Raw genomic sequence first — 20,774 nt, 5'->3', positions numbered from 1 at the left:
GGGGCTTGGACTGAGCTAACTCGTGTCCATGGCCGCCAAATCCCTTGTGACAAATGCATCCTTTTGTTGTTGTTCCTGGACACGAAACATAGCTTTCCAGGCCCTTCAGCAGCGACTCCTCGAAGGTGGGAAAAGACCTCTATCAGCACCAGGATGTCGGCTCGAAGGAAGAGGGTTGGGTGGGCGAGGGACACCCGCGCCCCGCCCCGAGCCCTCGGGGAGGCCGGCGGCCGCGGCTCGGGAGGTGGGGACTGCGCGGGGCCGCGCTCCCGCCCTCCTCGGCGCCGACGGACCCGCAGGCGGCGGGCGGCCCGCGAGGGGGCGGCGGCTCCCGGGCTTTGTGGCCGCGGCGCGCGCGCCGCCGCCGCCCGGCGCTCCGGAGCCCGCGGCCCTGCCGGCCGCCCAGCCTGCGAGAGGAGCCGAGGCCGCCCGCCTCCCGCGTCCCGCCGGCCTCTCCCCGGTCGCCGCGGCCGCCGCGCCGCCGCTGCAGGTAGGAGGCTCCGGGGCGGGCGGCGGGCGGCGGGGAAAGCGGGCGGCGGGCCGGCCTGGCGGGCTTGCCGGCCGAGCCTCTGCGCCCCCTGCCCTGCAGGCCCGGCGGCCGCCGGCGCGCGCCGCACAGCGACTCCGGGAGCGGGGCCGGCCTGCCGCGTACAAAGCCCCGGGCGCGCACCGCGGCGACGTTCCACTGCGCACCCGAGGTCGGGGACTCGGGACCCCCAGGCCGCGGGGGCTGCTTGGGAGGAATCCAGGTGACCCGCAGTGGCGCGGTTTTCCCATCCTAGGGTCCCCACTGGCTGCCGGGCACGGTGCACGGCGCTTTCCCATACTTGTCTCCTTTAAGACCCCTTGTGCCCCGTTCCAGGGTGTAATGGGAGGGCTCCCTCACTCGGGGAGGCCCAGGGCCGAGCATGACGTCCGTGCCCCCCTGACCTTGGGAAGGCTCCTTTCTGGAGCCTCGGCTTCTGCTTCTGTAAATGGGGGTGCCGCGGGGGGGAGGGGGGGTGCGGGAGTGCGTGGTGTGATCCCTACCCCCAGGAACAATTGTGAGAACCAACGTACATAAATGATCATAGCTCAATTTTAAGCACTTTCTATGTACCAGGCCCGAGGTACTAAACAGTTGGCGTGAGTTATCTAATTAAATCATCACACCGGCGCTGTGAAGTAGCTACTGTAAATTGCATGAATAATCTTTATTTAGGAGTAGGAACAGGGAAGAATTTAGTCTCCGTATTCCGATTCAGGAGTTTGGGCGTTTCTTAGATGTGGTAACATTTAAGGTTACAAATGTTCCTGCAGTGTCAGGAGAGTGGGTATAGGATGCTGGGATATATTTGTCACACATTTAAAACGAGACTGGATAATATCAGGGCCAGGGGTGTGCCTTGCAGCCCTGCCAAATAAGACACTGGTGTTACCAAGGAAATTGTTGAATAGTAATTCTAAAACATAGTTTCTGAGTTAAGACTGAGGATTGCTCTGGGAGTTTGGGGCCAGAGAGAGACAAGGGTGGACTCCGGAGAGAGGGAACGATTTTGGAAGAAGATGTTGAGGAAGGGACCAGGGTCCACCACTCCGGCAGCATTCTGGACCGACATTCATCCTGCCCTTAGAGACCAGGCAATCTGCCTGCCGGAGGGATGCTAGGGCGAGGTCCCAGATTGTCTCTTCTTCCTTCCAGGCCACCCCAAAAGTATTCAGATGGGTTGAGAGCCAGGGGATTGGGCCTCCTAAAATGTCCTTGTCCCTTCTTGTGGTTCCTGAAATTCTTTTAATGTATCGAGGAGACTGGGATGCTCACCAGCCCTAAAGGTTGATGGAACGCTTAAAGTACGAAGGCCTGACTGATGTCACGAAGGAGTGTGTTGTGAACACAGTTCACTTGGTTAGAGAAGCAGCGGGCATGAGGAGATTATTTTGGGGTTCATTTTGGACTGGGGGAGAACTGGAAGGCTTTGGACCCTGAAGAAGGAAGAGAAAGGCAGGAAGGCTTAGGGACTGCACCAGGGGCAAGGCAGTAGGAGCAGGAGCTGACGGCCCACCACCATCTGCGGAACACCTACACAGACTGCTCAGCCACCAAGGTGACCATTTCTTACTTGAGTGTTGTGGACGGTCAGCACTGGACTCAGGCTGACTTCTTTCCTGAGTGAGCAGGAAAGGCTTCTTGGAGAAGGGTGATTTTAAAACCAGGCCTCGAAGGAGAGGGTATTTGGGCGCACAATGATGGTGAAGGGCGGGCGCCGTGTGCATAGTGGAAAGACCCGTTGCTTTGGAGAGAGAGAGAGTTTGGGGTTTGAATCCTAGTTCTCCCATTTCTCAGCCATGTAATTTTTTGTGGGGATAAACAGTGTTTTTTCAAATGCCTGGTAGAGACTTCAACCAGCACCAGTGCCCTTTTCCCTGTCCATGGTGATATTCACTCCACAAATGTCTGCTGAGTACCAATCGCATGCTGAGTCATGTGCTTCATGCGGGGATTCAGAGATGAGTCAGAAATTATGTCTTCCCTTAGGAATTTCCCAGTCCAGTGAGGGAGACAGACACAAAGAGCAAATTACAAAAAATATGGGAAGTGCTACAGTACAGTCATGTCCAACTGGCACTGAGCTCACAGAGGAGGAACTAACTCGTTCTGGATAGAACTCAGGGCCAGTCCAGCTCGAGCACGATGAAGATGAGACCGTATGAGAGAGGTTGTGATTGCTACCCCACCTCCTAGCTTCTCTCTCTTTACCCCTCTCTTGTCTTTGCCCTGATAGTCATTCTCTTAAAAAAAAAAACTAGTTGCTGTGCGTGCGTAGTTTGTAAGCTGCCTCAAAGTCATTTTAGAAGGAAGCTGTTGTAAATAAAGTAGACGTAACAGCCTGGGCGTTAGTTGAGGAAAGCTTCACAAAAATTTCACGGGAGTTGGGCCTTAGGGCTCGAAATGAGCCCTTGGTGGACCTTGGGGAAAAGGATTCCAGCCAGAGGAAGCCCCCTGAACAGAGGCAGGAGAAGACAGCAGGTTCAAGAGCATGAAGGTGAGTGGGTCTGGCTGGGTTGAAAAATACATGGAGAGAGTGGGGTAGAGTGGGGTAGAGTGGGGTGGAGTGGGGTGGAGGGTCATGATAATCGGGGCCAGATCTGGACAGGCCTTGAAGGCCATGCGAGGAGCTTGCACTTTATCTGTCACTGAGGCGTTGGGGAGATGTCAGGTTCACACGCAGGACTGTGATATGATCATGGTGTTTTAGGAAGATCCCTCTGGTTGCTGTGTGGGAGAGGGGCTGGAAGTCCAGGAGATCATTTGGGGAGACCAGGGCCTGACCTCAGACGCAGGCAGTGAGGATGGGAGAGGAGAGAGGAGATAGTGAGGTAGATGTACAGTAGGTCTTGATTACACGTGATTGAAGAGCAGGCTGTGTTTTCTGCTTTGAGCCAAGTTAATGTGGCGGAAATCATCAGAAATCAGGAGGCTTGGGGGTGGGGCAATAATTCGTTTGCTTTTGACTATGGAGAGTTGGAGATTACTGAGGCGCCCATAATGGACAGCTCCGTGGAGGGGGCTGGTAGACAGCTGGAAATCTGTATGATGTTGGGGAGAGACGAGGGGGCTGGGGTTCTCCTTCCCCCTGCTTTCTCTGGAACAAACACACAATCAACTGCGTGCTGAAGATAGGAATAAAACGTGGTTCCAAGCCCCAGGAGCTCACCCTCAGATAGGGGAGACCCTCGAGGATGTGCATAGACTGCAGTGCAGAGTAATTCTGAGTGCCGTAGTGAGAGGTAGATACTGGGACCCTGAGACTTGAGAGCCGATGGTTGTTGCTGAAGTGCGGGAGGAGAAGAGAGTGCTCACAGGCCGGAGGCAGGCTGCAGTGGGAACACCTACCAAAGGGGACTTTCTGTATTGTGAAAGCGCTTTCTTGGAGCATACTTTAATAATATTTCGGAGGAAGTTTCGGGGAGCCTGGGGTGGCGAGATGGTTTAGGGTGGAGCCGTGGGGGAGGGGAAGGAAAGGCAGGACTCTAGAGAGCCTTCATGTGACCTATAGAGGGAACTGTGAGAGTGGAGGGACGGGAGGTGGGAGCTCCTGCCTTAAACACAAGGCTGGGTCTACTCACAGTCACAGTCAGACACAGATGGTAAAAATAAACGCTTCCAAGTTTCATGGCTGCCGAGAGTGGGTAGTGAAGGGGAGGAGGAGGGAGAGCGTTAGAGGAAGCAAGTTCAGTGCTGGGTTTAAGACTGGAAAGCCCTCTGAAGGAAGGAAGGAAGATGGAGAGGCCACAGGTGAGCGGCCTTCCTGGGTAGACAGGTTTGAACAAGCGGGAAGGTGGGCACGGGGAGAACAATATCTGATTACTCTTGCCTCTGGATAAGATGAAATCATGAGGGCATCATAGTCATAGGCTTTTAAAAATTTAGCACACGATGCAATAGTATTTACAAGAAGCCGCCAGGAAATGACTTTTGTTATGATAAATCCTTTAAAAGAGGAGAAATTTTACGTAGTAGAACAGCTAGGTATGATTAGTCAAAAACACAAATGGCGAGCAGGTTAGTTTCAACATATATTCCACTAATATTTGTCAAGTGCTGCCATGTACCAGGCATTCTTCAAGGAGCTGGGGCTACAGTAGCGAACGGATCGATCACCTGCTTTAGACATTTCAGCTGGAACTACTTAACCTACGGAGTTAAACCTGGGTATGGGCCTTAAATCCTCTCAAGTGCTGAGATCTCTTTATTCTGCTGCAGTGTTCTCTTTCATTGGCTGGTAGCTCCACTAACCTCATAAATAGGCAGAAAATACCACCTTTGGGTATTTGGCAGAGAACTGTGGAAATTAGGTTGCAGAAAAACCTTGTAGTGGCAATGCTCTCGTGGACTGCCAGCGCTGCTTGGGACTTTTGAGAAAACCCACTTTAGTTTATAATTTAGAGATGAGAAGTTGACAGGGAGGAAAGGGGACTTGCCTTATGTCACAAAATGAGTGTCAGGATATTGGAGGAAGGCTTGAGGGACTGAGCAAAAGGGCATCTTGATGGTGAGAGGGTCCCAGGAGGAGATGTGGGGCAGGGGTTGAAAATGGAGGATGATACTTCCCTTCAGGCCCTCCTCTGTTACTAGGGCCCCAGGAAGCCCCCTGTTTGGCTTTGGGCCTCGGTTTCCTCATCTGTAAAGTGAGAGGATTAGTCTAAGGTCCCTTTTTAGTTTTAACATGTTAAGCTATTTGTTGCTTCCCCAAAAAAGGTGGCTTGGGGGTGCTGAGTGAGGAGAGAGAGTCAACAGGCCAGGATAGGAAATAGCCTTTTGTCTCTTTAGGGCACCCATCACCCAGGACTTGTGGCCAGGTCTCCTTCAGGGATGGGTGCCACATTTCCTTCGTTTGGCTCACTCACCCTTTCTGGACATGTTCCTTCAGTTTTTCCCAAGTTGTCGCCTGCACTGTCCTAATGCTAATTCTAATTCCAATCGATGCTACTAGGAATTAGGTTCTTATTCTAGATCCTTCCAAGCTTGGAGTAGTGTCCCTAGGCACATCTCTGTCACTGTGCTTATCACCCTGCCTTATCACCAGCCCCTCCCATGATACGCTGTGTTGTGTTATGTCTTCACTGGACTATGATCGCCCCGGTCTTAAGGAGTCCCCGCTCTGGTGCCAGCACAGAGTGGGTGCTCCGTTAATCCTCGTGTCTCCTTCTTGCCTCTGCTTTCTCTTCAAATCCCCCGCCCTGGTGTGGACACACACACGTGCTGGTCCTTGCTTGCTTTGAAACAGTCTCCCGTGTGCACCTCCTCCTTCCTATTAACATCATCACTGCTCAGAGTCCAGGCCCTTTCTTATCAATTATTTATCTGAATGATCTCCTTCAACTCTCTCTGTTCATATCCTATACATTCTTAAAGATCTAGCTCAGATGCCCTCGTGTTTGTGAAGAATGCAAATTAACCTCTTCCCTCCTCTGAACGCCAAGGTGCTTTGTCCCCTCTTGTGGTGTCTGTGTTGGTGTCTTTCTCGTTTTAGTTATCAGTGTCTGCACGCCAGTGCTCCTTCCAGGCTCTGGGGTTCAACCTGTCTGTGCATCTCCCACATGTTCTGGGACAGTACTCAGCCTCTGGCAGGAGTTTATTCCATATTTGTTGAATTGTGTGTCTATAAAATCAAGGAGCCAGTAAATATTTGAATATATATTGTATACAGACCACTGTTCTACTTTTGCAGGCAGTTTAATATGGGTGGGAGGGGTGGAAAGAACTCAAATATTGAAGCTCTAGTCTATGCTTCTTTACTCCCATTGTGCAGGGGAATAAGGCAGAGCAGCGGGTATAAACCCCATTTTCCAGATGAAGCATTGGAGATTAATTGACTTGCCCGGAGTCACACGCTGTGTGAGTGCTGAAGTCAGGATTTGAGCCCAGGTTTTCTGCATCCGTTGTTGTGGTTCATTTCACTTCACTTTAAGGAGCAGTCTTTAATATCCTGACATCTATCTGAGCCCTCAGCACCACAGGTTTTCAGTCATGGTTCCTGTCCTGAATTTTGACTTTGAAGAACTCCCTTTTCCACAAAAGGCAGTAGAAGTAAAATCTGGCCAAGATTCTCTACTCTTTGCTCAAATTTTAGGACTTAGTTTGACCCTTGGTGAACTTAACAGATCATTAGATGGTGTATTAGTTCGCTTGGGCTGTCATAACAAAACGCCACAGACTGGGGGCTAAAATGACTTATTTTTGACAGTCCTCGAGGCTGCGAAGTGCTAGATGCAGGCACCAGCAAGGTTGGTTGCAAACAAGAGGATGCAAGCATTCAGTCAGTAACAAATGGATTTTTCTTTTAAGGTGGATAGTAAATATACTCGTTACAATCTTCTGGTGGTTTAGTCAAGGTTAGTGTTTTGGGAATTGTGCCGATTGCTGCTTCTTTGGTTCTTTCGTGGTATTAGAATTGCAGTCTTTGTCTAGCCCAAGGAGAATTTCCATTGCATTTGGGTTTTGCTATTTTATTTGACCATTTTTACATTAATGCAGCTTTTAGTGTACTGTTTTATCATGCATGATACTCATTCTGTACATGGTAGGCGGTTTTATGGCTATAGCACAACGTATTCATTCATAAACATTTGCTCAGGGCCCACTGTGTGAGGGTCACCGGGCTGCTTGTTGGACCACAACCACGCATAAGAACAGGTGGCACTGTGTCTAGCTGAACAGCAGACAAAAAAGGTGAGCAGAGTTAGGGGCAGGGAAGGCCAGCCTATCTCTTATAAAAGCTGATGCAGCCCAGAAGGCTTATGTTGTCGTCTCTCACCAAGTATGGACATTGCTGAGTACTTTTAAGCTAGAATGTGCTTTCTAGCCGTGAAGTTTTTATTAATAAGCTTCACCTAGAGATCTCTTACCTCAGGAAGTGTTTGTTTGCTTAGGACTGTCAGGTGCTGGAGCAGAATGTCAGCGTTCCCCTAAGCATGGAGCATTTTAAAGCTCCATATTATCTCTACAGTTGCTTTTCAAACATACATTCTTATCAGATCAACAGCGGAAATTATTTAGGAGTGCTGGTTAGACTGAGAGAGGTACACCTGGGGCAGGCGGTGGGGTGGGAGGAATTGGAGGCCCTGGGCCCTAGGTTTGAGACCCTGGGGGCAGGAAGGGAAGAGCCACTAAATGGAGAGGACAGAAGCAGGCACAGCTCCCCGGGAAGTTGCTGTACCCTAGGAGCTTTCCCTGCTGACAGTTAGATTGCTAATTGACATGTAATTTGAGCGGGGAGCTAAAGGCTGCCACTAGGTCTGAAAGCAGAGAGCTAAGCAGAACAGAGAGCAGCATGGGCATTGGTGTCAGACCTGGGTTTGAATCCTGGTTCTGCCACTTACCATTTGTGTGACCACAGGCAAGTTACTGAGCCTCACTTTTCCTGTCTGGGAAATAGGAATAATAATTGGTAAGTGGGGATAAACAGCCTACTTCGTGAGGCTGTTGGGATCCATAGGGGACCTCTGGGGTGTTCTGTCTCATACCAGACTCCCTGGAGAGCTCTGTAGAGTGCAGCCACATGGCCCAGGGAGGCCTGCTGTTCTACAGAATTAAGCAAAGTAAATTGGGAACTCTGGATTTACTTAGGGAGTGATTAAATAACGGTTTGGTTAATAGGCTATTAATGGTCCCCAGGTGTTGGTAATTCTGAGTATTTGCTTTTGAGAGCAGCTGTATAGTTTTTTTCTGGTACTTTAATAAAGTTTTTTTTTTTTTAAAGATTTTATTTTTTTCCTTTTTCTCCCCAAAGCCCCCCAGTACATAGTTGTACATTCTTTGTTGTGGGTCCTTCTAGTTGTGGCATGTGGGACGCTGCCTCAGCGTGGTTTGATGAGCAGTGCCATGTCTGCACCGAGGATTCGAACCAACGAAACACTGGGCCGCCTGCAGTGGAGCGCGTGAACTTAACCACTCGGCCATAGGGCCAGCCCCCTTAATAACGTTTTTTTTTAACAGAAAATATTGTAGTGTAACAAATGATGCTCTCAGAGACTGTTTTTGGGAGGATTAAATGATATAGTGCATATTAAGTATTTAGTATAGTGTCTAACCCACAGTTAAAGCTCAGTAAAAGTTATCTGCTATTGTTATTACTGCTATTATTAGAGACTCAACTGGCCACATTTGGGGCAAGGTCCTTTGTGTATGTGGACTCCTCACGAACCCACCACCGCCTGGTGGCAACTAATGGTACTGCACACCTTGTGACGAAGACTTAGGAAATTGCTTGGCATTAATTCCATGTAATTTCAATTCCATCAGGTATCACAGGGACTTTTCTCAGTCAGAGTGTGGCTTATTTGCCTGAGAGCTGGAATTCATATACCATTAAATAATGAAGTGACATTTTCATCTCCACAGTTGGCGTAGATTTAAAAAAATGTTAACAGCAAGAGGACATGGGGAAACAGACAGGCTCATGTGCTGTTAGTAGGAGTATAAATTGTACACCATTTCTGGAGGACAGATGGCCATGTAACAAAAGTCTTGTGTCTTTATCTTTTGTGGCAGCTGTTATCTTAAAGAAATAAGGATAGAAAAAAGATTTATTTAGAAAGAAAAATATACATAATATATATTTCTTTGTATATATTTAAATAAAATAGCATTACCTATAATAGAACAAAATTGGAAACAACCCCTTTTTCATTTGTGAATCAGACTTCTCAATCCTTGTAGCAATGATTCTTAAACAGAATGGGGGCCTGGGGGAAGGCAGGCATGTTGACATCTCCTGGGGCAGAGCGCTTGAGGTGGAATATTGGATCAGGATCTGCTCTGGGAGCAGTGTAGTTTAAGAATGTTCAATGTACCTGTTGATTTCTTAGTAAAAACTATCGAAAGTAAAGTTGGACATAGACGGGTTGGCAGAGATACAGAAGAGATATATGTTAGGGTGTGTGTGTTAGTAAGTTTCAGTTTTGGGAACATTGATTTTATGGAGAGTAGGAGTATTGGTGAAGGGGAAAAATTAATTTTGGATCTTTGGGAAAGAAAGGGCCTGGATTGGGTGTCTTTGTAGGGACATTAGAGCAACATGATTGAAGCACAGGCCTGGGAATTCAGGGTGCCAGGACACATCTTCAAAGATAAATTTACCCTCGTTTAGCTTTGCTCAAGACCTGAGGGTCGAACCACTGTTGACTTCTTTCTGAATCTCTCGATCTCTGATACTGATGTGCCCACGATGAGTGTGAGACAGGGGGCCTGGTGTGTGGAGACACTGATCACAGTGATACTTCATTCTAACCTTAACTTTCCAGAGGAGGTGGTACATAGTGGGAGACTCTGATCAGGTTCTGTTGCCTCGTGTAAAGCCCACGCTCCTTGGCCTCAATTTTAAGGCTCTCTGATCTGACACGTCCCCTCCAGCCTCAAGTCTAACAGATTTTAGCTATTCCCAACTACTGTAACCCTTCCCCAGGCATAGTATGTGAATAGCTGGCTTGCAATAGTGTGATTTTAAATCAGTCTACGTAATTTTAAAAGCCATAGCCTTTTTCCCCCTAACTTTTTATTATGGAATGTTTCGAACATGCACAAAGAGCAAGAGAATAATTTAATGAATCTGTGTACCTCTCACCCTTGTCAATGTTCAAATGCCCCATTTTTGGCCAATGGGACTCCTTTCAAGTTAGTTTCCAGTTCTTTTGATATGGGTTGGTCAGCTTAAATGGACTACATCATCAGTATCTTGATGCTTACCCATTCTGAAAAATCCGAGGCTTGGAGAACATAAGGAGGACTAGGGCATATTGGCCCTTTCCACAAAGGCGAACATGCAGTGCTCACTTTATTCCTGAATTCATTGTTGCTTAGTGACGTCCTTGCCACAACACATTTAAGAGATTAATTTTGTAGAAAGCTTCCTGTGATTAAAAAATGTGGGAGTGTGGGGTCACAAAACGCACAATGGAATAAGACATTTACTAAGCACCCGTTGAGTGAAAGATGCTGGCTCAGCCGTGGGAGGATGGCAAGATGACCTAAGGGGGTCATGGTTGAGTAGTCTGGAGTCACCCAAGGTGACAGCCCAAGAGATGGCTGTGAAATGATGGTAAGAATACCAGACTATTCCAACTCATAGAAGCAGAGTGGAACAGTGGTTACCAGGGACTGGGGCTGGGGGTGGAGGAAAGGAGGAGATGTTGGTCCAAGGTACAAAGTTGCAGTTATATAGGATGAATAAGTCTGGAGAGCTAATGGACAGGCGTGATGACTACAGTTAATGATACTGCATTGAATACTGGAAATGTGCTGACAGTAGATTTCAGGTGCTCTCATCATAAAAAAAGTAACTATGTGAGGAGATGATATGTTAATTAGCTTGACTGTAGTAATGATTTCACTATGTATATGTATATAAAGTGAAATTTATGTATATTAAATATGTAAAATTTTTATTTAAAACATATTAAAAGGTATTATATAGACTATGGTAACTATACAAATAGAGAAAATGTTATTTCAGCAAATTTTAAATAATATAAAATTGATAACTTATAATATGTGAACAAAGACTTTAAAGGAATATGCATAATAAAAATGGCTATTATTTGGTGTTTAAAAAAAAAGAATACCCGACTATTAGGACAGTCCAGGTTCTTGACTTCCCAAGTCACCATCTTTGTGATCTTGGGCAATTCACCTCACCTTACTGGCCCTTAGTTCCCTCAATTGTAAAAAGGTGCATTGGATTCAATCTTCAAGCACCCAGGCCTTTTCACCTGAAATTATATAAATTATTTATGTAGGACTGTACACTTTTAAAAGTGGCCCTTATGCCTTGGTGATCACAGACTCCAAGCCTTCATTTTAAAGATGGAGAAACTGAGGTTGCTCTAGGATCATGGACCTATCCATGGTCACAGACACAGTGAGGGAAATGTCAGATCTTTTGGGGTGATTTCTTGATGATTTTGAAATCTTGATAGTGTTTACATTATCTGTTATATTTGGTTACACAGTGGCTTCTCTGTTTTCAGCCATAACAAAACTTTGAGAAGCTGTTTAGTATAAGAACTGCCTAAAGTTATGAATTTGGGGAACAATCAATTCTTTAACATTAAGCAAAAATAAATTAACAGAGTTCCATGTAGATGTTCAACTTTTCCGTTTTTGCTGTTACATACCAGATATTCATAGACTGGCCAAGACCTACAACAAAGGACCTACTTGAAAGTCTGCTTTGAAGTAAAACCCCATTCTTTGTGGCTGGCCCCGTGGCGGAGTGGTTAAGTGTGCGCACTCCGTTTCAGCAGCCCAGTGTTTCTCTGGTTCGAATCCTGGGCGCGGACATGGCACTGCTCATCAAGCCATGCTGAGGCGCCATCCCACATGCCACAACTAGAAGGACCCACAACTAAAAATATACAACTATGTACCGGGGGGTTTTGGGGAGAAAAAGGAAAAATAAAATCTTTTAAAAAAAACACAAATCCATTCTTAGTAACTTCTGAATGTTTTCCTGAGAATATCATAATTCAGCATGAATGGAAAAGAAAGTACTGTATTTCAGATAAAGGGATTCAAGTCAGGGATTAAGCTTAAGTGATTTGCTGACACTTTTAGCGCTGGAGTTAGTAATTATTGTTCCAAACTTCCTTTTCCAGGATAGCTAACGGCCAGGAGAAATATAGTGGAAAATGCAAAACAACGAAATTATAAAACCTGCCAAATACTTCTCAGAATTGGAAAAGAGCATCCTGCTGGCTTTAGTAGAAAAGTACAAGTATGTGCTGGAATGTAAGAAAAGTGATGCCAGGACTATCGCCCTCAAGCAGCGTACCTGGCAGGCGCTTGCCCACGAGTACAACTCTCAGCCCAGCGTGTCTCTGCGGGACTTCAAGCAGCTGAAGAAGTGCTGGGAGAACATCAAGGCTCGGACCAAAAAAATTATGGCCCATGAAAGGAGAGAGAAAGTGAAGCGGAGCGTCAGTCCACTTCTGAGTACCCACGTCCTGGGCAAGGAGAAGATCGCCACCATGCTGCCCGAGCAGCTCTACTTCCTGCAGAGCCCCCCGGAGGAAGAGCCGGAGTACCACCCGGAGGCGGCAGCCCAAGGTATCGGTCCCTGAGGCCGGCTTGCATGTTCTCCTTGGGTACCAGTTTGACATCCTAATTTTAAAATCCTCAATTTGAGGGAATTGATAAAAAATATACCTTGATGTCAAACTTGACTTTCCCCAATTCAAAATCTCTGGATTATATAGGACATTCAAATCATGGCACATAAAAACAAAAGCACTTGGTTATATCCTTGTGTCTCTCTTAAAAGGATCTCTCTTAACTCTCTTATCACTTAAGAATAAGGAAAAATAAGGGGCTACATTAATTCAGTTGTTATCAGTTAACAGTTGCTTATCTCAGCCTATCTCAAATATATTAAAGAGAGTGGCTTAAGGATTTGTATTCATTCACTCAATCTAATTTAAAAAAAATATATATTTTTGAGGACCCGTATGTGCAAGACACTGCATTAAGCCACTCAAAAGGCCACATTAAAATAGGGAACTATTTCAAACTTAAGAATTAAGTATAGAGACTAATATGGCAAACACCTGTTCAGCATTCACCCAGATTAAAAACCAGCATTTCTACCCATTATAATATTGTGATCCACAGTTTTGGTTTGTGGCACTCTTGCGAGCTTGAGAAATTTGGGGAAAAAATTCACTTTAGTTTTAATATACTTCCATTGAAAAAAGGAAAATAGGTCATACATACTTTTTAAGAAAGGAAAAGACTGTCATGTAATCGAGGATATAATAATAGTGTCATAGCTTTAAAAGGGTGGAATTAAGGGGCTATTGAAATGCCTCCCAGCAAGAGGAGGGTGGAAATGCATGTAGATAAGTTGCCAATAATTCCTGTCTCTTTTAAGATAGGAATGGCCAGTTTATGTAAAGACTCATTGCAGTTTGCAGAAGACACACCTTAAAGCAGAGGAAGATTCCTGGGGAAGCCAGAGGGCTGCTGCTAAGGTGCTCCAAGGACCCAGCAAGCACTTGCCTAGGAAAATCTGATTCTTAGCTTGCAGGAGGAGAAGTTCACTAGTTAGTGTCCTCAGAATAGATTGAGCTCTGAGGGACTGGTTAATTAAAAGTGTTGGCAGGGGGCAGGGCCGGCCCGGTTGCACAGCGGTTAAGTTCACACGTTTCACTTCTCGGTGGCCTGGGGTTCACTGGTTCGGATCCTGGGTGTGGACATGGCACCACTTGGCAAAAGCCACGCTGTGGTAGGCTTTTTATATGTGGTAGGCCACATATAAAGTAGAGGGAGATCGGCATGGATGTTACCTCAGGGACTGTTTTCCTCAGCAAAAACAGGAGGATTGGCAGCAGTTAGCTCAGGGCTAATCTTCCTCAAAAAAAAAAAAAGTTGGTGGCATAGTGGTTAAGTTCACACGGTCTGCTTCAGCTGCCCAGGGTTCATGGGTTTGGATCTTGGATGCAGACCTACACACTGCTCATCAAGCCATGCTGTGATGGCATCCCACATACAAAATAGAGGAAGATTGGCACGATGTTAGGTCAGAGACAATCTTCCTCAAGCAAAAAAGAGGAAGATTGGCAACAGATGTGAGCTCAGGGCCAATCTTTCTCACCAAAAAAAAAAAAAAAAGTCTCAAAAAGGGTCTAAAACCAAGAATGTTACCTGTGTAGACTGAAAAAGATAACCACGTGAACTGAATACACGTTTTTGATTAGCACTTTTTTCCCCCCTGTGGGCACGTCATTCTGGGAACCTAAATTATGATCAGAAGTTTGCTTACTGATCATCTGACTAAGGTTAAGTCCAGGGAGCCAGTTGGGAAACTATAGTGGTTAATGTCATGAACCTCACACATCATTTTCTAGTGTAGGAACCCGTGTCTGAATTTTGATTCTTGAGTTCCCAAGCCAGGGTACTTCCCAGCAGACAGTGTTTCCATGCACACTGCCAACTCTCTTATCCCTCCCCATTCCTACGTCTGTGGCACATGGGGCACGTTGCTGATTGACAGTGTCCTGTCTTTGGAGATGTTTATAGCTTCAGCCAGTTTCTCTCCATCTTGCTGGCCTTGGAGTCATTCATTGTCTGTGAGGTGGTGAAGGGAGTGGTGCTGGGGAGGGACGGAGGTGAGTCAGCAGACCTGCTGTTCACATTGCCTCCGCTCCCTGGGAGATGTTGCCCGGGAAGATGCTGGGGTTGACTGCTTCCAGTTAACTTTGCAAATCTTTGATCTGGGTTATTGTGGATTGATTTCATAGGGTTATTCTAAGGAGACAGTCTTGTTTCCTCATTTTGAAATTCTAGGGTAGCATCTAGAAAGTTCGTTCCACAAATGTTTTTCTCTTTCTTTTTGGAGGAAATGATGTGCTTCATTTATGCATAAACGCAATTTATAAATTTCCAGCAAGAAGGGAAGACATATGGATTCTCAGTGTCCTTCCCATAGTGACAATTGCTAGAGACTCACTCGAAAAAGAGATGTGTTTTAAATTGGATGTTTGTACATATACGACACATAAGACTTCTCTTTTTGCTGGTGATTATTAAAGGACAGCCAAGTGTTCCCTGTGCCTGTTTCCAGATCAACTCTGGAGGGTCGTGGAGAACCTTGGTGCTCTGTCAGTTTCCAAAGTAATCTGTTAACACTAATAGTGAAGGTGCTGGAACTCTTTCTATACATTAAAACAGCTTTGAGGTCACCTCACTTGTTTTGTATTTCAGTTTACTTTCAAGAAAGAAAAAGACAGGCAGAAGTGTCAATCATCCCTTCTGGGTCTTGGTGGGAATAAGGTTGAAAACCTGCTATAAGGTTATGGCTCTCATTCCATTGTGTGTATTTTGACATATGGGCCCTGTGTGTGTGTTGCTTTAGTCAGCATCTCTAACTCTGTGCTGTCCAGTACAGTAGCCACAAGCCACATGAGGATAGTAAGCACTGGAAATGTGGGTAGACTGAATTGAGATGTGCTGTAAGTATACAAACCGGATCTTGAAGACTTAGTACCCAAAAAAGAACGGAAAATATCTTACTGATAATTTTTATATTGATCACATGTTGGAATGATTTCATATATCACTAAAATTAATTTCACCTTTTTGTACTTCTTTGATGTGGCTATGAGAAAATTTAAATTATATGTGGCTTGTATTATCTTTCTATGGGACAGTTCTAACACGTCACGGAGGGCCTGTTTCAGAATTAGGTACGCAGAGATTTGTTGGAATTTGTTAACCAGGATGGAGCCTAGCAGCATTCCACTAGAGGCCTCCCTCCAACTATTTTTTGTGAGATGATTTAAACTTTGTCATCTTGATCATTGTCCCCTGGATACTGTTAGCTCTGTCAATGACTTTCTTGGGGTGTACATCTGTATTTGAACACAGTAGTCTTAAAATTTATGTTTAACACTTAGGACAGTATTTGCAAAAAACCAGTATTTTCCCCTTAAATATATTGAAACAATTTATACCCTGCAGATTTATGATATATGATAATTTGGCTTTATCTTCCATTATGTTTGGGGAACAGATTTGCAGAGCAAACTAGGGAAACCAACAAAATTTGCTAGGGGTAGTCGGGAGGGTAGGATGACTAAATGTCCAATATGTTTAAGAAAACTAAGCTTTCAAGTAGTACTCAATTATCTTAAGAGATCTGATATTTAATTTCATAGGCTATTATTTACTATAAAGCTATACTTGAGTAACGCAAACATGGGTACACAAAGCTATAATTAACACAAACATTTCTTAATAAATTCCATTATTATCACTATTTAATCCTATTCTATTCTTTTGGGGTGGGGACTCCAGTACAGGGGACTGAGTTATATTTCCACTCATGGCACACTAGCACCATTGGTCAGTGAAACACCCCTCTTTTGTGCTACTTACATGTTTATTTCCTTTTTATCTACATTCACCACTGTCATTCTTTTTTCCTGTACCCTAATCATTCCAGTGTGCTTATGTGTTCTCTCAGTGTCCTGGAAAGCATGCATTGGCTTTTTGTGTGCATATATTTTAAATTTACATAGATTAAAAGTTGTGCTATAGATACCATTCCTTTTTTTTTTTTTTTGGCCTTTTTTCACTTAGAATGCTTTTAGGATCTATTCCCATTGCAGTGTGCAAATCTAATTCGTTTCTTTTACTTGATGCATAATATTCTGTGGTATGCATGCACCACACCTTATTTATCCATTTTCCCAGTCAGCCCTATTTCCTTTGTTCCGTTGAGAAGAGCTGGGGTTTGGCTTGTACATGGTTTCTTTCCCTTCCTTTGACTGCCATGGTAGGTTTTTCCTGCTGATGTTAAACTTGCTCAAATTGCCCAAGTGGTAAAATACCCCTTGACGGTGTTCTTCGCTCCCAGGAACACCCTTGGGCCTTCCTATCCATTTTGCACAAAATTGAGTTGTTTCTACATCAGGTGGCTTTGTTTTACCTGGGAGAGAGATTACATGGTGTATGTTTGCAGCAGGTTACATTCCCAGGACAGTCTTTTTCCAATTAGAGAAGATTCTCCCCCTCTGAACACTTTAGCTTCCCTTCATCGGAGCTAATACTTGTGTGAAAGTTAATTAACCGCTCCATCAGGCTTCTCTAGTTTGAAGCCCCAGCTTCTGCCAGAGTCTTCTTAAGAGACCCGGCTTGCTTGCTTTAAAATTTGTATGTTGGCACACATTTAAACTAAAAAGAGTAGTTTTAAAGTGAGTCACTTCTCTGTTTCCAGGCATGAAACATACTGTCTTCATGTTCATAGCTCTAGAGAGAAATTTGGAGACCAAAATTTGGAATATACACCCGTATACTTAGTAATAGATGGTTTTGTAGTGGATACAACTTGGAGGCACATTTTAAGCTTCATAAGTGATCAGCTGAGCAGGTGAAGTAGTGAGAGGCTGGATGTGGTAGTAGTTGAGCTTGGATTTTGGAGTCATGCAGGCCTGGACTAGAGTCCTGAGTCTTTCAATGGGCCAAATGATTTTGGATATTGTTTTAGGTTTTCTAGAGTAATACCACCCTCAGAGAGTTGTTGTAAGGATTAAATGAGGTAATGCGGTACAGCACTAGCCCAGTGCCTGGTTAGCTACAGTCCATCATCATCATCTTCCTCCTCAGGCCCCTAAAGCCTGGAATTGTTGAGATAAAAATGAGCTTTTAGAAATTGGCAGAGATAAGTGGCATTATGAGGGCATGAACTTTAAAGACTCAGAGGAGTAGCCAGAACTATCTTTTGGAATGAAATCAGAGAACAGAGGCTGAAGCTTCCAAAAAATGTCCGTTGTGTCCTGTCTTCAAAGAAGACATTTTCAGATCTAAGACTAGAAAGGAAATGGGTGAGGTAATCCTCTTTGCAGTTGATCGCATCTGAGGGACCCTATTCTCAGTGGTAATCCTTGCCCAGTCCTTTGTCCTGTGCCTCGACTCTCAACTCAGAGCCCTGTTCTTTCCACAGCCAGGCTGTGTTGGGAGGGATGTGACCCACTTCAGCCAATTCATCCCACACACATTTCGCACATGCCAGGCAGTCTGCCAGGCCCTGTGCTGGGTTCTCCATGAGGGTGAACAGGAAGCAGTCTCTGTCTGCAAACTATTCAGAGACCTGAAGGGGAGGTAGTTAAACCACCAAGTGCTCTGCCAGAGTGGGCTCGGGAGGCAGCGGGAGCGTGAAGGAAAGACGTTTAATCGAGGCTAGAGCTGTTGGAGTTGGGGAGGATTCCTAGGGAGTTATTTCCATTATCTCTGGATGACACAGAAGTACTTTTAACCTTTTCTTTCAAAAGTAAGATTTTTACCTTTCTTTACTCTTACTTAGGGACTAGTTATGGTTGTTACCTAACCCCTTGGAGTGAAATAAGCTAAACAATAGCCATTTCCTTTTATTAACAGAGCTAGGTTTCCCCCAGTAGCCATTATTCCCGGCATCCCATCTTCTGGAATAATGGGGTGGACGTAATAATGTAATCACCTCTGTTAATAAATTGATATTTTTCTCCAAGGAAACAATTCTCATTATTGGAAATGTAAAGCTTTCCAAGAAAGCCTTGGAAACACAGCTAGAAGACTCCATTGGTTAGTGGAGTTAGTGGTTTCCTTGTTGAAACTCTCGAATTGATGCTAGTGTTATTGCCCTATAAAAATACAAGTGCAAACATGGCGCCACCAACAGTGGCATCATTTTGTATCCGTAAGCTCTTTTCTGCTTGTGTTCAAAGCTTCAGCCAATAAATATTTACCCACTGTGTACAAAATAAGGTAACTGGTCCCAAGGATAAAGGAAATGAATAAGGCATGGTCCCAAAATAATATTAGTGTGCGTTAAATGCTGTAACAGAAGAGTCCCTATAGAGAAAGGGGAGAGCTGAAGTGTCACTGAGCAGGTGGCATTGACCCTGAATGAAGTAGGATTTGGGGGGAGGTTGAAAAAGAGAGACCAGAGTAGAGTGTGTGTTTGAGAGAGTGGGGGGAGGACGAATACTGAGCCCAACTTCAGGCTCAAGAATTATGGAGAAAAGCATGGCCTTTACGAATGTGAGTAGTTTGTGGTAGGATTGATGGGTGCACAGAGTGTTTTGAAGAGTGAGGGAAGAAAGATAAAGGAAGTTTGGAACCAGATTATGAGGGTTACTTATGGTGGACTGAATACAGAGCCAAAGATAGGAACCCCAGGGGAACATGAAGAGGTAAGAGGTGGGTGGAGCAAGTCTGAGTCCTTAAAGGAGACGTTAGAAGGAGCAATCAGAGAGGAGGCTGTAGAAAACTTAGGAGAGAGCAATGGATCAGAAGCTAATAGAGGAAAGAAATTTCAAGAAGGATTTGTCACATGCAAGGGAGAGGTTACATAAGAGGGACATTGAAAAGTGTCTTTGAGATCTGAATATTGACCCCCAGATGGCCGTGCCCAGATGGAGGTAACAATCAGATGTAGGAGGTTGAAGAGAAATGGTGTGGCGAGGAAGTTAAGCCAGGGACACTCATCTTTCCAGGGAGGACGTTTGTAAGATGGCTATCCAGGGTTAGGGCCAAGACCTGGGACCAGGAAACAGAGCAACGGCCCCCTTTGTGGAGGTTGAACAAGTGTTCCTGGCTGAATGAGAAGCTGAGAAAGGGAGATGAGACTGAGGGAGAACTTAATGTGAAAGCCCACGTGTTGGCCTCGTACCGTGAGTGTTCATTTGGAGTTGTGCACACTTCAGTTTGGAATTTACATCAACGTATCAAGGTCACCAATTCTTCATAAGCGCAGTCTCTGACCACTCTTCCCGTAGGTCACAGTTCTAGAAATGACATGATGAAATCCTTTTCCATTACTTCTTAAGGGAAAATTGCTTTTGATTTATGGGTTTTTAAAAAGTCAGGTGTGGCAAGGGTGCCTGTAGATGCGCAGACCAGAGCAGATGCTATTTCAGATACATCCTGTAATGGGGGACCCTGTCGTTGGAAATAGGATTGATTTACTCTCTGCCTGTAAAATCTTTGAACATATGTTTTCTGCTACTGTTTTTCAGAATCATTTGCTGTTTCAAATAGAGAACTGTGCGATGATGAGAAAGAGTTCATACATTTTCCAGTATGTGAGGGGACCTCTCAACCTGAACCCTCGTGTTCAGCTGTCAGAATAACAGCCAATAAAAACTACAGGAGCAAAACCTCTCAGGAAGGTGCTTTAAAAAAGATGCATGAGGAAGAACACCATCAACAAATGTCCATCTTACAACTGCAGCTGATACAAATGAATGAGGTGCATGTGGCCAAAATCCAGCAGATAGAGCGAGAGTGTGAGATGGCAGAGGAGGAACACAGGATAAAAATGGAAGTTCTCAATAAAAAGAAGATGTATTGGGAAAGAAAACTGCAAACTTTTACCAAGGAATGGCCTGTTTCCTCATTTAACCGGCCCTTTCCCAATTCACCCTAAGACTGTGGGGGCGGCTCCCTTGTAATTAATCTGTGTTGGCAAAGAAAGTCTGGAACAAGAACTTGCCGTCAGTAACCTGTAACAGAGCTACAACTAGGAGAATTAGAGTGGTAGTAGTCACTTATTTAAGAATACATTCAGGTAAACAGCTGCACCCTATGTACCCCTTAAGTGGCAAAGAAGCTGTTAGAGTCTTCTGAAAATGATCACCATGCGTGCTATAATTCTGAATGTAATGTCTCTTAATTAGAATTCCTACAAGAACCATGTGTGAGTGTTATTGTTGTATTTTTTAACCAAATGCAAGTGTGACTATAAAGGAGTGTGGCTGAT

At 45.1% G+C, this 20,774-nt stretch overlaps 1 protein-coding gene across 2 annotated transcripts; it reads left to right on the top strand.

The window, feature by feature from the left end:
* Nucleotides 1-330: 330 nt before the first annotated feature.
* Nucleotides 331-20,705, top strand: MSANTD3 (Myb/SANT DNA binding domain containing 3). 2 transcript variants are annotated; one of them, XM_044779138.2, is made up of 3 exons: nt 331-490; nt 12,136-12,586; nt 20,032-20,705. In XM_044779138.2, exons 2-3 carry the CDS (start codon nt 12,169-12,171, stop codon nt 20,439-20,441), a joined length of 828 nt encoding a protein of 275 aa, XP_044635073.1. In that variant the 5' UTR covers nt 331-490; nt 12,136-12,168; the 3' UTR covers nt 20,442-20,705. The 2 variants fall into 2 exon arrangements, with proteins under 2 accessions (XP_044635073.1, XP_014697707.1); XM_014842221.3 differs by lacking the exon at nt 331-490 and adding an exon at nt 2,571-3,023.
* The last annotated feature ends 69 nt before the right edge of the window (nt 20,706-20,774 follow it).

This window comes from Equus asinus, chromosome 10 (assembly GCF_041296235.1).
Source record: "Equus asinus isolate D_3611 breed Donkey chromosome 10, EquAss-T2T_v2, whole genome shotgun sequence".
Taxonomy (NCBI): Eukaryota; Metazoa; Chordata; class Mammalia; order Perissodactyla; family Equidae; genus Equus; species Equus asinus.
This window is presented reverse-complemented; position numbering and strand designations above follow the sequence as displayed.

Excerpts from the sequence above, each read along its gene's own strand:
- MSANTD3 (XM_044779138.2), top strand. The coding sequence starts at position 12,169 with ATGCAAAACAACGAAATTATAAAACCTGCCAAATACTTCTCAGAATTG. Across the intron at positions 12,587-20,031 it reads CCCGGAGGCGGCAGCCCAAG|AATCATTTGCTGTTTCAAAT; the intron begins GTATCGGTCCCT and ends ACTGTTTTTCAG.